The 17309-nt window shown below is 44.2% G+C and overlaps 1 protein-coding gene across 15 annotated transcripts in view; it reads left to right on the forward strand.

Annotated features, from left to right (window-relative positions):
- CADPS (calcium dependent secretion activator) overlaps positions 1 to 17309 on the forward strand; it is a 465254-nt gene that overhangs the window by 405899 nt on the left and 42046 nt on the right. For all 15 annotated transcript variants that reach the window (XM_066614148.1, XM_066614149.1, XM_066614150.1 and 12 more), the window contains 2 exons: positions 4561 to 4593; positions 13574 to 13681. In XM_066614148.1, coding sequence (XP_066470245.1) covers positions 4561 to 4593; positions 13574 to 13681 — 141 coding nt within the window. The remainder of the gene's footprint in view (positions 1 to 4560; positions 4594 to 13573; positions 13682 to 17309) is intronic.

Consider the following 17309-nt stretch of genomic DNA (forward strand, 5'->3'; position numbering starts at 1 on the left):
GTCTTCACGGCAGAAGACCTCGGGCAGATACCGCTGCCCGAACGGCCCCTCCTAACCGAGGAGTTAAGTCAGATAGAGGTTAAAAGAGAAGATGTTTCAGACCTCATTGATAAATTAAAGATCAATAAGTCACCGGGCCCTGATGGCATACACCCAAGGGTTATTAAGGAATTGAAGAATGAAGTTGCAGATCTCTTGACTAAGGTATGCAACTTGTCCCTCAAAACGGCCACGGTGCCAGAAGATTGGAGGATAGCAAATGTCACGCCTATTTTTAAAAAGGGAAAGAGGGGGGACCCGGGAAACTATAGGCCGGTCAGCCTAACATCTATACCGGGTAAGATGGTGGAATGCCTCATCAAAGATAGGATCTCAAAACACATAGACGAGCAGGCCTTGCTGAGGGAGAGTCAGCATGGCTTCTGTAAGGGTAAGTCTTGCCTCACAAACCTTATAGAATTCTTTGAAAAGGTCAACAGGCATGTGGATGCGGGAGAACCCGTGGACATTATATATCTGGACTTTCAGAAGGCGTTTGACACGGTCCCTCACCAAAGGCTACTGAAAAAACTCCACAGTCAGGGAATTAGAGGACAGGTCCTCTCGTGGATTGAGAACTGGTTGGAGGCCAGGAAGCAGAGAGTGGGTGTCAATGGGCAATTTTCACAATGGAGAGAGGTGAAAAGCGGTGTGCCCCAAGGATCTGTCCTGGGACCGGTGCTTTTCAACCTCTTCATAAATGACCTGGAGACAGGGTTGAGCAGTGAAGTGGCAAAGTTTGCAGACGACACCAAACTTTTCCGAGTGGTAAAGACCAGAAGTGATTGTGAGGAGCTCCAGAAGGATCTCTCCAGACTGGCAGAATGGGCAGCAAAATGGCAGATGCGCTTCAATGTCAGTAAGTGTAAAGTCATGCACATTGGGGCAAAAAATCAAAACTTTCGATATAGGCTGATGGGTTCTGAGCTGTCTGTGACAGATCAGGAGAGAGATCTTGGGGTGGTGGTGGACAGGTCGATGAAAGTGTCGACCCAATGTGCGGCGGCAGTGAAGAAGGCCAATTCTATGCTTGGGATCATTAGGAAGGGTATTGAGAACAAAACGGTTAGTATTATAATGCCGTTGTACAAATCTATGGTAAGGCCACACCTGGAGTATTGTGTCCAGTTCTGGTCGCCGCATCTCAAAAAAGACATAGTGGAAATGGAAAAGGTGCAAAAGAGAGCGACTAAGATGATTACGGGGCTGGGGCACCTTCCTTATGAGGAAAGGCTACGGCGTTTGGGCCTCTTCAGCCTAGAAAAGCGACGCTTGAGGGGGGACATGATTGAGACATACAAAATTATGCAGGGGATGGACAGAGTGGATAGGGAGATGCTCTTTACACTCTCACATAATACCAGAACCCGGGGACATCCACTAAAATTGAGTGTTGGGCGGGTTAGGACAGACAAAAGAAAATATTTCTTTACTCAGCGCGTGGTCGGTCTGTGGAACTCCTTGCCACAGGATGTGGTGCTGGCATCTAGCCTAGACACCTTTAAAAGGGGATTGGACGAGTTTCTGGAGGAAAAATCCATTATGGGGTACAAGCGATGATGTGTATGCGCAACCTCCTGATTTTAGGAATGGGTTAAGTCAGAATGCCAGATGTAGGGGAGAGCACCAGGATGAGGTCTCTTGTTACCTGGTGTGCTCCCTGGGGCATTTGGTGGGCCGCTGTGAGATACAGGAAGCTGGACTAGATGGGCCTATGGCCTGATCCAGTGGGGCTGTTCTTATGTTCTTATGTTCTTATTAGAGATTTTTTTATAGAAGTGTGGGTTGCTGTGTTTGTTACCAGCTGTGGCTGCAGACGGTCTGTTCTCCACATCCTCCCAGCAAGCACTCCCCCACGGGCTACTAGAGAGGGCAAAGAACAGACCGCCACAGTCATAGCTGACACTTCAGTGCTGGCTGCAGGTGGTCCGTTCTCCACCCTCTCACGTGGTCCATGAGGGAGCTCTCAATTGGCAAGAGGTTGGAAGTGATAGAAGGTGATCACTTTTTCTTTTTCGGTTACTCTGCGAACAATTCTCAGGGTCTCAGGAACCACCTGTGGACCACAGGTTGGAAACCAGTATCCTAAAAGCGTATACTTCTCCTAGTCCCATAAAAGACTATACTCAATTCTAGGAAAGACACTTCATTAGTTTAAATGTTGAAATTTCAATAGCTGATGGGTTAGTTCTTGAGTAGGGCTATATTTGCATTTCTATTGAACGTATAGATAAGCATTTATCCTTACATATAAAATTTAAATTAGATATCTGCAGTAACACTAAAATGTGCATACATATTAGCCTCAATTCTAGGTGTATGTTTTTGCTTTTCTTGTACAATCTGGGGCTAGTGTGCTCCCTGGGGCATTTAGTGGGCCACTGTGAGATACAGGAAGCTGGACTAGATGGACCTATGGCCTGATCCAGCAAGGCTGTTCTTATGTTCTTAACCTGAAGTACTAGAAAAATCCACGTTTGAGATCATAGCAGGACATTAAAAAAATTAATGATTGTACACCAATCAAGTGTGTGAGGAAGAAGTAAGGTAAGGAGGTGGGGAAACAGCCACTTACCTGACTACTTTCTTATGATCCCTTTAAAGAAAACAGAAAGTGCAGATGATTCTGCTGGACCTCTTAGCAGCTTTTAATCCCTTTGACCATGGTATTCTTGTTTGGTTGTCTGGGGTGGGACTAGGAGGCACTGTGTTGCTCTAGTCCTTCCTGGAGGTTAAAATCCAGAGGGCAATATTGGAGGACTCCCGCTTGATGCCTTCACCTTTAGCTTGTGGAATCTCATAGGATTCCATCTCATCCTCCATGCATTTTAAAATACACAGGAAACTCCTGTGGGAGGCTATCCAGGGGTTTGGTGTTGGATTTCACCAATATGCAGATGACACCCAATTGTATATATCTCTGTCATCGCTAGCTGGAGTAGCTATAGGGATTCTGATTTGGTGTCTGGAATTAATGATGGATGTGTGTTAACAAACTGAAATTAAAACCGAAAAGAAAGAGGTTCTCCTGCTCAGGTGTGGTGACAGTTCTGGATAGGGATCAGGTTAACAGCTGGGAATCTCCTGGATGCCCAAGTAACAGTTGTGGCCTGGGGAGCTTTTGTCCAGCTTCAGCTGGCATAGCAGCTGCACCCATTTCTGCCTTGTGTAAATTTGGTCATGTTACACATGCTCTAGTCACCTCTCAGTTGGGTAATGCAACACACTAACACATGAGATAATACACATGGGATTGTCCTTGAAGCAGGAATGCATCCAAGGGGGAGCCATAGGTGCATGCCCTCCCCAAGCTGTCATTCCAGTGGGGAAGGGTATCCGCTGAGATAGGGAGCGAGGTCAGGCGCCAGGGGAACACCCACTGGACAGTGCGTTGGTGCCAATATCATGACTGGCCGAAGTTCTGGCTGGCCCAAGGTATCGCAACCTTATCACCCCCTCTTGGGTAGACCTGGGCTCCAGAGCCCTGTGTGTGCACATGCCAAGCATGGCCAGGAGCCCAGGTCTACCAAACTGGAAGAAGTGGCTCCAGAGGGCAGTTGGAATAGAAGGCCCGGTCTACCCGGCAGGTAGCTCTGGGCTCCAAGTCCAGGCAGACACCCAGGTCTACTTGCCCAGCAAACTTCAGCCACAGAGGCCAAAATTTCAACTGGGAGCCCAGGTCTACCAGCCTGGTTGACCTGGGCTCTGGAGGGGCTCTGGGCTCATGGCCCCTCCTCAAACAGAAACACTGGATCTGCCCCTGCCTTGAAGACCACCCAGAAACTTCAATTGGTCATGAATGCAGCTGTAAGAGTTTTGACTGGCGCAAGGGAATATGATCATGTTACACCATTCAGTCCAGACCAAAGCTAAAACAATCCCTGAAGCAGTGCCTTAACGTTCCACTGTCCTTCGTTTTGTATGGACATCCCATCCAGAGGGGGTTTCTTTCTCCCCTGCCTTCTCTTTGCCATCTGAGCCATTTCTTTTGGACTCTTACCCAAACAGTTTAAAGAAGAACCCAGATTAGAAGGATACAGCAAGAGCATAATGATTTTGGAATGCCTTGTGTCTACTCCTCCATGGCCTCCTTATTCCCATTCGTCTGTGTCATCAGACAAATATGCTGGACAGAGCATATTGGGAGCAGAGTCCTGTTGCCTGATTAATCAGCATGTAACTGTTTAAAGAAATGACCAGGTGTGCAAGTAGAAGGTAACAAAGGAGGAACAATCCTACTTTGCACTCCTATCAGGGGAGTGACGAGAACAGGATTGCTGTGGCCCCCCTGCTTTTCCCAGCACTGCTGCTGTTCTTGCTTGTGGTAATGGCATGGAGGGAAGACGTCAGTCACAATCCTCCTCTTGCGCACTCTCAGCAAGGAGCAGAGATTAATGTACAGAATAGCATCCCTGATTTTCTGATAATGCTTCAGACACCATATTTTGTTACCCTGTTTGTACATTGTATGTCTCAGAAACATAAAATTTACTCTGAAGTCGCTTTTGTTTTTAATTTCAGGTGAAAGCAGCTTCCAAATACGTGGATGTGCCCGTAAGCATTATCTAAACTTGGATCTTATTTTTATGATTTGAACAATGGCTTGCTTTTGAAACAAAGATTCACATCTTTAATCTGAGTTGATTGCATTTGTTGTCATTGTTTTGTTTTGTTGAACTCTCTTAACCAATAGTGACCCTGAGGCTTTTTGTAAAAAGGTTTCTGGGAGATTATTCATACTGGATGATTATAAGCCATTTATCATCCAATAATATGTAAAATACCATGCAGTTAAGAATATAGAACCAAATATCATGCAAACTTGCAGTGATTACTTTTTTCACCTTTGAATCAATATTAGTGAAGTCACAATCACTTCTGGGTGACTTCCTCTGTACCATCTACCCCAGGTCACAAGATGATTGCTTCCCAATGAAGAATAGGAGACAAGCCAGTCAAAAAAGAAAAAAACTGTAAAGGACTGGGAACATTATCTTGTCAACATATTGAAAGTAGGACTGCAACCTTTACCGTGCAATCCTAAACAAGTCTACTCAGAAGTAAGCTCCATTGAGTTCAGTGGGACTTACTCTCGGGTAAGTGTGTATAGGATTGCAGCCTTAATCCATTAATTGATGGTATTAATACATCATAAACATTTCTAATTAATTAAAAAGCATATCTGATTAATCAAGCAACAGGTTTTTTTTTTAATAATAATGAATTGCTTTTCCTATGAATACGTCATATGAATACACACCGAATGTGGGGATGGCATCTAGCCTGACTGCCTTTAAAAGGGTATTAGACAAATTTCTGGAAGAAAAGTCCATCACAGGTTACAGGTTGCGATGCGTATGTGCAGCCTCCTGATTTTAGAGGTAGGCTACCTCAGAATGCTAGATGCGAGGGAGGGCACCGGGACACAGGTCTCCTGTTGTCTTGTATGCTCCCCAAGGCATCTGATAGGCCAGGAGCTCTTTTTATGTTCTTACTTACAGAAAGTGAAGATGGGAGACACCATCTTCAAGGACACATTTCCCCACATTCCCACAAAAAAGCAATAACACTTCTAAAATAGCACATGCAGCACCATATACATGCACCATCTAAAAACATTTTTCTCTTCAGAATGATTGTTTTAGTTGTACAATTATAATCAATTAATTGAAACTCATTTGATAAAATAACTAAAAAAAGTCTTTAGTCAGTGAAAGCTCTATATGCAAGGTGTTACCAGCATCACATACTTATGTGGGCAGGAGGTCTGGTCTAGAGGGTAGAGCCTCCATTAGCCCGAAGATAACATCAGAAGGTCGCCAGTTCGAGGACACTGGCAGCTCCCTGATCTGCTGAGAATGGCAAGACCTTGAAGCCGCTGACAAGCCCAGCGGAGTGATTCCACCTGCTCTTGGTGTGAGCAAGAAGCGTCTTGGCTGCCCTCCATGTGAGAGATGGAGCTGCTTGTCAGCCTGCGTGGGAGAACTGGAGGCCAGAAGTGAGACCAAACCAGGAAGATCCATCTGAAATGTTGTTGGTTCTTGAAAGAGAGAACCTCTATGATTGTAAAAATCCCCTTGAGGGATTTAGGAACGCCTGCCTATGTAAACCACCTTGAATAAAGTCAGAGGAGTAATCCGATGACCAGAAAGGCGGTATATAAATACCTAGTTGTTGTTGTTGTTGTTGTTGTTGTTGTTGTTGTTGTTGTTGTTGTTCTTCTTCTTCTTCTTCTTCTTCTTATTATTATTATTATTATTATTATTATTATTATTATTATTATTATAGATTCTAGATAGACCAACAGACAATCCTATCTTGGATCTCCTCAGACTTGTGCCACCTCATAACTGCCTGGTCCCAACCCCGCCTCCCACTCCCCACCCACCCCCAAGACCAACCTCTGCCCTCCCCAAAACACCTCCCTCCTGCCTCCTCCCAGCTGAGCCAGCGGAGCTCAGCTGTTGCAAGGCTCCCTCCCCATGTTGGTGCACCAGCCCAACTGACTCTCAAGGAGTCGGCACATTTGTGACCCTCCTTGGGCCGGTGCAAGGGACTTGCATTGGCCCAGGACGCTGTTAGGATTGCGCCCTAACTCTTAAATTTAATAACTCCAGAAGGTTGGTTCAATAAGGGGATACTGAGGGCAGAAACCAGTGACTAAAGGAAGACAAATGAGAATTGTCTTATAACCAAGGAGGACGTTAGAGGTGAACATCTGAAAATTGTTCCTTCTAGGTGCAAAAGCAGACAAGCTGGGGTTGATTCTAGATCATGTTCTGTAAGCAGAGCTAGGCAGACTCTAACTTTGATGTAAATATTTGAAGGAGCAAGATGTGTCCCTCCCTTTCTCCTTCTCTCCACAAATGGCTGAGTACATGGGGATCCTGTGGAATGCAAAAGCTTGTTTTGGTCACCAATAGCAGCTGCTCATATTTTCATATGTGGCATGACCAATACGTAGGAGGAGGTAAGCCAGCTTGTGACAACGCATGACATTAAAATTGTTCAGATTTCAGTTTGGGACCTTACACCAAAATGCCAGAAGACATTTGATCATATTTTTAATTAGACCACAAACCAACATAGAGCTAATGGTCTAAAGCTCAGATTATAGCCTTAGGGTTGTATTCTAACCTTCTGTCCCTCAAACCTCATTCATTCACACAAGGGGAATGGGAAGAGTGAATCACCAATGTCTTCTAATTCCAGAATCCTCCATGCCTCTCAGAATCTTGCTCTAGAGGGTCTCCTGCCATCCGAGAGGTTGGGGGAGAACATAAGAACAGCCCCACTGGATCAGGCCATAGGCCCATCTAGTCCAGCTTCCTGTATCTCACAGCGGCCCACCAAATGCCCCAGGGAGCACACCAGTCGGGAGATGTCACAGAAGGGAGGTTTGCCCTTCCGCGCACATCCCTTAGGATACACCCATAATTGTAACTTATTATACAATGTGACAGTCTATTTCAGTGCTACCCAAACCCCTGTAAGGGAGTTGGGAGCCCTGTAAGTTGTTGCAGGGGATGGGGGGGACAGCAACATGATCCCCAGGATCACGCTGCTGCCAGGGATGGGAGAGGGGTTTTCTACTTACCTGTAGCCAGCACTGCAGTCCTGGAGGATCCAGGGGATGCAGGGAGCCCTTTACAGGATCTTGGTTTTTTTTTTTTTTATTCTTTTTTACATTTTTGCAGAAACAGGAAGACCTGTGGAGGGCTTTGTTGTTTTTTTAAAGGCATTTCTGGTTTAGTTTTGAAAACCATAAGTGTCCTTTTTTTCTTTTTATTTACATTTTTGCAGGTATGAGGAGCCCTGCAGAGGGCTCCCCCGACCTCCCAGAACTGCAGCACTGGCTGCAGGTAAGTAGAAAACCCCCCTCCCATCGCCAGCAGCAGCGCAATCCTGGGGACCATGCTGCTACCTTCCCTCCTTCCTGCCACTTAAAGAGGCATTGGCCAGTGCTTCCCACGCTGGTGGGTCGCGACCCATCAGTTTGGGAACCACTGGTCTACTTCATGTTTTATCTGCATGCCCGCTGGACTACTTAATATTTATTTTTCTAATTCTTAGGCATAATTTAACTTTTAAGAAAACCATTCTGGAGTAACAATAGTGAACTGGGGATGTGTATACCAGACACAACCTTGAAGATATCTGCAAAATAAGCACCTTAGTTCATTTTTAAAAGGGCAAATGGTTCCTCTGTTTAGTGCTTGGATTATAATGAAGAGAGCCCTTAAAGATCTCAGGCAAAGCACTCTGCTTACCAGAAATTAACATTTAAATTAAGTTTAAGTGCAATATATGAATGTTGGTTGGAGTCAGGGATTATGACTGATGAAGCAGGAGACAATTGCAGACAGGCATTTTGTTCTGAGAATTTACTAGTAGGAATGATTATTAAATTTATCATCCAAATTCTGCATGTGGTTTCACGCCTGTAAAGGTGTTCAGATAAATAAACAGAAGTTACTGTTGTAAGTATTCATCAATCACAGGATTTAAGGCATTTTTGCTTTCTTATGTATATTTATCTATAGGTTACAGGATACATTGAAAATTAGATTTTTCTCTGTGTTTTCTGATGATGAAATACTCTAAGCATTTGCTGGGATCTCAAGGTACACTTCCACTAGCAGGAAGCTGTTTCACTCTCAGGAAGGCTCAGGGCTGGTCCAAGATATTCTGCTGCATGAAGTGAAGATGGAAATGGCACCCACTCTCACCAGGTCATAAGCAATATGAAAGCGTAGAAGACCGTGTTGGCCCACAAAAAAAATATATCCACAATTGAGAGGAGAATAATACATATACTTTGTTCTAAGTGAAATATCAAAGAGCAAGTTTTCGAGTTCTACAGAACTCTTCATCAAGCAGGGTTAGCCAAAAAAGCAGGGGAAAACATGTAGCAGCTCCAACAGTCTACAGTTTGTAAAATATAAAGTACAGTGGACCCCGCCCATCCACGGGTCCCATATCCAAGGATTTGACCATCTGTGGACACACAGGGTCCACATGGCTGCCTCTGGAGACTCCCTGGAATTACTTACCTGGAGTCTCGGGATACCTCACTTTGGTTTTGCTGGGCTGGTGACCAATCCTTTTGCCTCTACAGGCCTCGGAATGTTCAGCAGAAGACTCCTGAAGCCACTTCCAGTCAAACCAGAAATCGATTCCCAAAACTGGAAGTAGCTTCCAGAGCCTTCTGAAGGCCATTCTGAGGCTGCAGAAGTCAACAGAGTGGGTTGCCAGCCTGGCATGACCCAAGAGAGGCCTCTAGAGACTCCAGGTAAGTAATTGTGCAAGCTTCAAGAGTGGACCCCAGCATCCATGGAATTCCTTATCAGTTGGGGAGGGGGTGTGGAACCAAACCCGCGCAGGTAAGGAGGACCCACTATAGTACTTTGCTTGCAGACTTGAATTAGCCCTGTGATTTACTAAACACAGAGAGCTGAAACCAGAAATTGTCCGTTCCCTCCTACCATCCACTTTTGAAAATGTACATCCTGTAAAATAACTCAGGACCCAATCCTAACTAGGATAGGTGTTCTGCTGTTGTAAAATGGCTGCCAGTGGCACCTGACCCTAGCAAACTGACAGCCCAACCCTAACTAACTCCCTGTGTGGTGCCAACACAGCTACTGCTGTGTTTCACTGGATGTTTTTGCCTCTGGAGGCCTCCTTGGGACAAGGGACCATTTGTTCCCTTGTCCTGGGGTAAGCCCCAGCATCCAGTATGCATTAACTTTGACCTGTGCCAGCTCAATGGCGGATATTTGTTCTAGACTCAGGCCCAAGAAGGGGATCAGGATTTAGCAGGCACTGTTGCCACTGAACCAGTCCTCTTCAAGGACCGATACACCTTCCTCCCTGCCCCATCACCATCCCATTCTGCCCTACCTCCTCCCCACTCTTCCTCCACCCATCCTACCTCCCCTGCTAGTCTACCTTCCGCAGTGGATCTTCGGTCCTCCGCCAGCACCTGGGAGGCTGCTCCAGCCAAGCCACCAGTAGCCTGGCAGCACATGCCAGTGGCAGCTGCTTTAAGACAGCTGTAAAGCTGCTGCTGCTGCTGCTGATACAACATACATTATGCTAGCAGCCTGGGACCCTAGGACTGGGCCATGAGATGTGTTTTTAGCCATAACAAGAATGCCAGCTGCTGGACCCAGTAAGCACCAGAAATTATGACAATACACAGATTTTATTTATTTTATCCCACTGTGTATTTAAAATGGAAAGCAGCTCGCACAATTACCAAACGATTTAAAATAATGAGAAATAACACAAATATAATACAACAGAAAGCAAAATCTGAAACAGCACCCATCTGAAATAGCATCAATAAAATCAGTAAAAATCCAAAGGCGGTCAGTGGCAAATATTTAGTAAAATGTCTCAGGGCATCAAATAAAGGCCTTCTGGGGGAAAAAAATGGTTTTAATTTTTGTTTAAACATCTGAAGCGACAGGATCAACAGGAACATCTCTGGGGAGTGAGTTCCACAGACATGTGCTGCTGCAGAAACCATGGGTCTGGTCAGAAAACTTTGCTGGAAGATACACTGAGACTAATACTCGTATTTACAGTGAAGATGTCTCTTCAAGCACCATAAGAATAGGTGGGCATATGCCTACTTTATGTAAATGAAAGTAGACCCTGTTTTCATATTGTTCTGTAAGGAAGGACACTCTCTGCATCTTCTCAGTATGATATGTTGGGAGTGGGAAATAGTGGCAGCCAGTGCAGCAGAAAGAATGCACCAGCCACCTAGGAAAGGTGGGAACACCACCATTCTGTTGATTTTAAAGAAGTTGTATTTTTACAATCTCTGCGCATGATCTGGAGGTTGTCCATGACTTTGTGTACCTTGGCTCAACGATCTCCGACACTCTTTCTCTCGATACCGAGCTAAACAAGCGCATCGGTAAAGCAGCTACCACGTTTTCCAGACTCACAAAGAGAGTCTGGTCCAACAAGAAGCTGACGGAACATACCGAGATCCAGGTCTACAGAGCTTGCGTCCTGAGTACACTTCTGTCCTGCAGCGAGTCATGGACTCTTCGCTCACAACAGGAGAGGAAACTGAACGCTTTCCACATGCGCTTCCTCCGACGCATCCTCAGCATCACCTGGCAGGACAAAGTTCCAAACAACACAGTTCTGGAATGAGCTGGAATCCCTAGCATGTATGCACTGCTGAAACAGAGATGCCTGCGTTGGCTCGGTCATGTCGTGAGAATGGATGATGGCCAGATCCCAAAGGATCTCCTCTATGGAGAACCCGTGCAGGGAAAGCACCCTACGGGTAGACCACAGCTGCGATACAAGGATATCCGCAAGAGGGATCTGAAGGCCTTAGGAATGGACCTCAACAGATGGGAAACCTTGGCCTCTGAGCATCCCGCTTGGAGACAGGCTGTACAGCATGGCCTCTCCCAGTTTGAAGAGACACTTGGCCAACAGACTGAGGCAAAGAGGCAAAGAAGGAAGGCCCATAGCCAGGGAGACAGGCCAGGGACACACTACACTTGCTCCCAGTGTGGAAGGGATTGTCACTCCCGAATTGGCCTTTTCAGCCACACTAGACGCTGTGCCAGAACCACCATTCAGAGTGTGATACCATAGTCTTTCGAGACTGAAGGTTGCCAACTATGTATTTTTACAAAGTCATGACTATGTCATGAAATCAGTGGAAGTTAGTCATGACTCCTTCCTTAGTTATGATTAACTAAATTTAGGATGCAACCATTGGGCATTTCAATAGACACTGAGCCAGCTTGGGGACCCTTTATAGGGCCAAAAAAACAGGTATAAATACCTAGACAGACAGACAGACACAGACAGACCAAAGACTAGGGCTGCAATCTTCTATACCCTTTCCTGGGAATAAGCTCCACTGCACATAACAGAACTTACTTCTGAGTAGACATGCTTAGGATTGTGGTGTAGGGCTCCTGCAGTTAGAATCAGATTTTCAAAATTAGATCAGGATTCCCATTCTATTTGCTCTCACATTCTAGCCCTGTAGCAAATACTTCAAATAAGAAGCAAAAGGCTTAGGCAAACAGTTGGGTTTAAGCTGTCATCTCCAGGTTATCTCCAGGCAAAACTTCAACCAAGTAGCCATTCCTAGCTAATTCCAGAAAGATTATTGTTTTGAACTGCACCACTTTTTATTGCATCATAATGCTGACACAATCCACTCGCTGGAAATTGCTTGAAAAGTATAACAGTCACATTTATATTGTCCTCATTGTTGTTGTTTTTTTAAATTAATACCTTGTCATTGTTTCAGTAGGTGTTAAAAACTGTTACTGGCATCTCTAGGGCCAACCATTGGCCCTTTGCTTGATAATTGTATTCATATATATATGTAAAAAAACTACCTTCCTACTGCTTCTCAAACTGTCCTCATTTTCACCCTGGAAATTACACAGAAGTGTTAACTAACTTCAATTTACAGTGGCTGACAATCACATCTCATACAGAAATGATACTTTGTGATCTGCGGTAAATCACAGTAATAAAAGTAATGACACCCATTATTAAGAAACTTCCAATGTGCCATGGACATTTAAGATTTGTGTGGCAGCTTTCATAATGACTCTTATTTCAGCATTTTAATGGGTTTCCTTTGAGATAACTTCTATGCCAACATATCAAGGAGTGTGAACTTATTTAGTGATTATTATCTCCCAAATTACCTCCACTACTTGCTTCTTGTAAAGGAAGCACAAACTGCGTCATGACCTTCTGCAGATCTTGCAAGCTTTCTATAAGTTTTAAGGAAAACTAGGACACAGAGAGATGCAGGGGAAAAGGCAGAAGATGAAATAGCTTTACATTTAGGACACTATAAGACCCACTGATTTCAATGGGGAAAGGTAAAGCATGTGCCTAACTTGCCTTCTGAACCAATAGACTGGCTTCACCATGCCCTTGGATATGTAGAAATATTAATGGTCCCACTTTGTACAGACTACAATAGACAAATCACATCAGGTAAATGCTTGAACAATCTGTAGTTTTGATGTCTTTGAGTGTATATGCCAAAATGCCTTACAAGGAAAGGAAAAACAGATATTCGCTTTTAGAAGATAGCATATAAAAGATAACACTGGCAGGGGAAAAAATAGCACACAGAAAAACAGTCATTTTGTTAATTAGGTCAATAGTAACCCAACAGTATAAGGGAAAACCTCCAGGCACTAGTGTGTCAAGGAAAAGCTTTATTCATTCAAGTGGCTTCACTGAAGGAGAGAGAAAGAGGTGTGTGTGCACACAGTGATCTAGTGCTGTGCAAGAGGTAGTTACTTTCGCTACTTTCATTGCAGCATACTATCATCGACACCCAAACATGGCAGCGTTACATAGTAGAAGGATTCTTAGCAACAGCATGAGGCAGAATAAAACATTGGAGGTGGGGGGAGATACTTAACAATAGAATAAATAACTACCTTGAGAAGATGCTGTTTTCATGCTGTCCATCTCTTTTCCACCACCCTCCCTTCTCGTTTTGTCTGTACAGAAACCAGGGATGGATGTTGCTGATGCCTACGTGACCTTCGTTCGCCATTCTCAGGACATCCTACGTGATAAGGTCAATGAGGAGATGTATATAGAAAGGTTATTTGATGTAAGTAAATGCCTCCTCCAGGGTGGAGACCACAAGGAGGAGAAACTGCAAAATGTGACAAAATGAGACAGGAGGAGAAGTCACATTTTGAGATTAAATGATTAGTTACAGATTCTGTTTATTTTTCAATAGATATATATTGCTTTGCCTTCTCACTGAAATTGGATCTATCTTCTGTCTGACTGCTCTAATGCTCTACTCAGATCAACTTTGTCCCAGTTTCTCTTACTCTCTTTAGATTTTGGAATGATGCTGCCTTAGGTCAGCACATGAAAAATCATTCTATGACAAGAATTTTTTTTTTGTCGCTGCTCATATAAAGTCCTATTTCTAAAGGGGGGGAGAGGGTAATTTAAGTTGGTATGAATCTCATTGCCAAAGGATCAAAAACTTGAACGTGTATTTCAGACCTGAATTTCTTCAATGTAATCAAAGAAAGCAACCATGGCATTTTTCTTTTTAAAAATTAGATTGTTGTGCTGTAGGACATAATTGGGGTGCTTTACCCTGAAATGGGTCCTCTCGGAAATACTGAATGGTAGTTATCTTCCATTTAAAAATCTGAACACTTCAGGCAATATTTTTATCTAATGTGGTTCCTAATAAACCTTAAAAGAGGACTCTGACTATGGTGCCCAATAACTTCTCAGTATCAACCAGTATTATATTTTGAGTGGGATGAAGTGCTTGTAAACAGTCTTCTCTGCCTATTACTTTTGCTGTTCTTATAGTGATTTTCTATTCTTGTATGCAATTGTAGTCTAGCGTTTACAGCAGACTCATAGCATTACTGTTTCAATCACTTGTTAGAATGGATCTTTTTCATGTTCTTGTGTGACAGTAAAACTTCTTCCTTTTTTCTCTTCTTTCACTGCTCAATCCTTTCATTTTCTACTCTGGCATGCAGATTTCAATACTTTCGGAATACAGCTTTCTTCACTTGCTCCCTTGCCTACATTAGAGAGAAAAACATCTCCTCTAGCCCATCCCATGTCATCAAATTCCTCTTTTGCTTGTTACTCATTTTTCTTTCCATTTACCTTTTCTACAGAATCTTCCTACTGCACAGTTCTCTCCTCCCCCCCCCCATATTCTACAATATTAAAATGGAACTTATCTCTCATGTCAAATGTTTTATCACATTATATCAAGTGGCATGAATTGGAGTCAAATAATCTTCCTGTGTACGTCTACTAGCATGACCCATATCCACTGAGAATGCCTCATTCATCCATAAAGCACTCCAGTGGTTCTTTTCCTCTTAAGAGAATTTCTAGCATAAAAAATGCCAAAGACAAATCACCTCTCCACTTGGCATTGACAAAGAGGCAGTCATTTCCTTTGTGTTACAAATCTGCTAGCATTCTGCCCAACTACACTGAATTTTTTTTGCTGTTAGCAGTACATTTCAGGGATTGTTCTTTTCAGGGCAGTCTATTATTTGAGCAGTTTCCAGTGTTGTGTGCATCCCATTAGCTTCTCTTGAACTTTACAAGAGGGATGGCTGCCTAGGATGTTTCAGTTCAATCTGAGGGAACGAGGCTTGCGTTGGCCAAGCTCAGCTGATGCAAGGTTCTGGGGTGGGTGGGGAGGAGGCGGGGAGGAGGTGGGAGGAAGGCATTCCTGGGTGGTCCCGGGGCCGGTGAACAGGGAGCAGGAGGTAGAGCTGGGATTCAGCTGTTATGCCAGATCCTAGCCCCCATGCCCGAGCAGCGTGGAGCGGCTCCAAGTCACTCTTGCTCTCCTCAGACTTGTGCCATCTCAGGAGGTGGCGCAAGTCCAAGGAGACCAATAGGGGCTGCAGTGGTTTACCCAGGGGTAAGGGGAAGAGTTTACCCCTACTTTCGGCTGAGCTACTTTGCAGTCCTATTTTGCACTGGATACAGCACAAGCCTCTTGGCTTGCCTGTTCCAGCACAAGATAGGATTGCGCTGTCATAGACCTATAGGCTTACACAGAAGGAAGTAAAAATGTTTTATCTATTTCCTGTTTACTTTCAGCTTTCCCCCCTTCCACCATAGTATGCAGTACACTCCTTTTGGTGCAGCTGCATGCTATAGTATGATGGGGAATAGGATTGGGCTCCTAAAGTTGCATCATGTTCACCATATGAATGACATCTCTAAGCAGAATTAATAAACCTCTTGGGAAGACACGAATGTGTGCTGGATCTAAAACTGGGTTGAAGCCACAGCATGTTAAACATATCCCTAAACAATATAGACTAAGCTGTATTGCAAGGAGATATATGCATTTTATGATCTGATGCTGGATTAAACTATATCATGTTCTCCATTGAGAGCTATGTGTGTTATGACCTGAACTATAGGATTGAAAGGGCACTAATTCTTCACAGTTTCCCTCTGTCATTGCATCGGTTTGCACATTCAAGCCTGCTTTCTTCTTAAACCATTTGTGCCCAATGTTGCATATACACAACAGGGATCAAATGTGTACACCTGTGGGCTGGGCAAAAATGGGTTAAGTTGAAAATGGTTCAGTGTTGCTGCAGTCATGACAAACTGGTATACCGTTTTCTACTGCTGCCATTTGAAATGTAATGTGTTTCTGAACCTTTGAGGGTTTCCCCATGTACAGCAGCAGATTTTTTTTTCATGTGCACACCTGCATTATGTTCCAGGTGGCATATGAAAACATTCTTAAGAGGAAATTCCTTCTGCTGCACTTTAGAGAGCAAAAATATCCCTTACAATGCTCCTTGTGTGGTTTGCTGAAACATGGAAGTGCAAGACTTCCTGTATCATTTAAAGCAGGGGTCTTCAAACCCTGGCCTGGGGCCCAGATGCGGCCCACGGCGAGCCTCTCTCCGGCCCACGGCCAGCCTCTTGTCCCCTGAAAGCCTCTGGCCCACTCAACTGAACATGACCAGAGCTGTGCTCTGATTGCATCTGGAGAGTGTTCTGAGGGCTGGAGAGGCTGAGTGAATTAGCCCACTCATTCATTTATTCATTCATCTAAGTTCCATCTCTAATTTATTTATTTAAATTTTATATTTAAATTTTTTTCCGGCCCTCAGCACTGCGCCAGATATTTCATGTGGGCCTCTGGCCAAAAAGTTTGGAGACCCCTGATTTAAAGGGACTGCACAAACAAAGGAGCTCCATTGTTTGTGAAGTCCCTATAAATACAACAGCAGTCCTGTACTTCCAGGTCTGAGAAAATCATGAAACGGAGGCATTTGGTCTGCTTCTCACTCAAGTGAGCAAGAAGCAATCAGTGTGGCTCGCATCTATGTTAGACTGAAGGGAGGTGGCAGCACTCAGGGTCAAGTGCACCCCAAATCCATCACCCCTCACCTCTCCCACAAGCTATTGCTGTCCCAGGCTCCATCAGTATCTTCATGTTTGGGCCAGCAATGACCAAATTCTTATCATGAAAATCAGAAAAGCACATTGTTTTTGTCTATTAACTTTGAAGGAACAATTTAACCTCAGGCCCTTTGTCTGGAACAAGGATAAAGTGACTTGATGCAAAGGACAATATTGTCCTTATACTTTTTACAATTGTATAGAGGAAGGTATTTCAGCAGGTGGTACGTCCTTACTTCAACATCACAAGTTGCACCTGCCAAAATTTCTCTCTTCTGTGTACCTATTAAAAGTACAGT

Source organism: Tiliqua scincoides, chromosome 2 (genome assembly GCF_035046505.1).
Source record: "Tiliqua scincoides isolate rTilSci1 chromosome 2, rTilSci1.hap2, whole genome shotgun sequence".
NCBI classification, from domain to species: Eukaryota; Metazoa; Chordata; class Lepidosauria; order Squamata; family Scincidae; genus Tiliqua; species Tiliqua scincoides.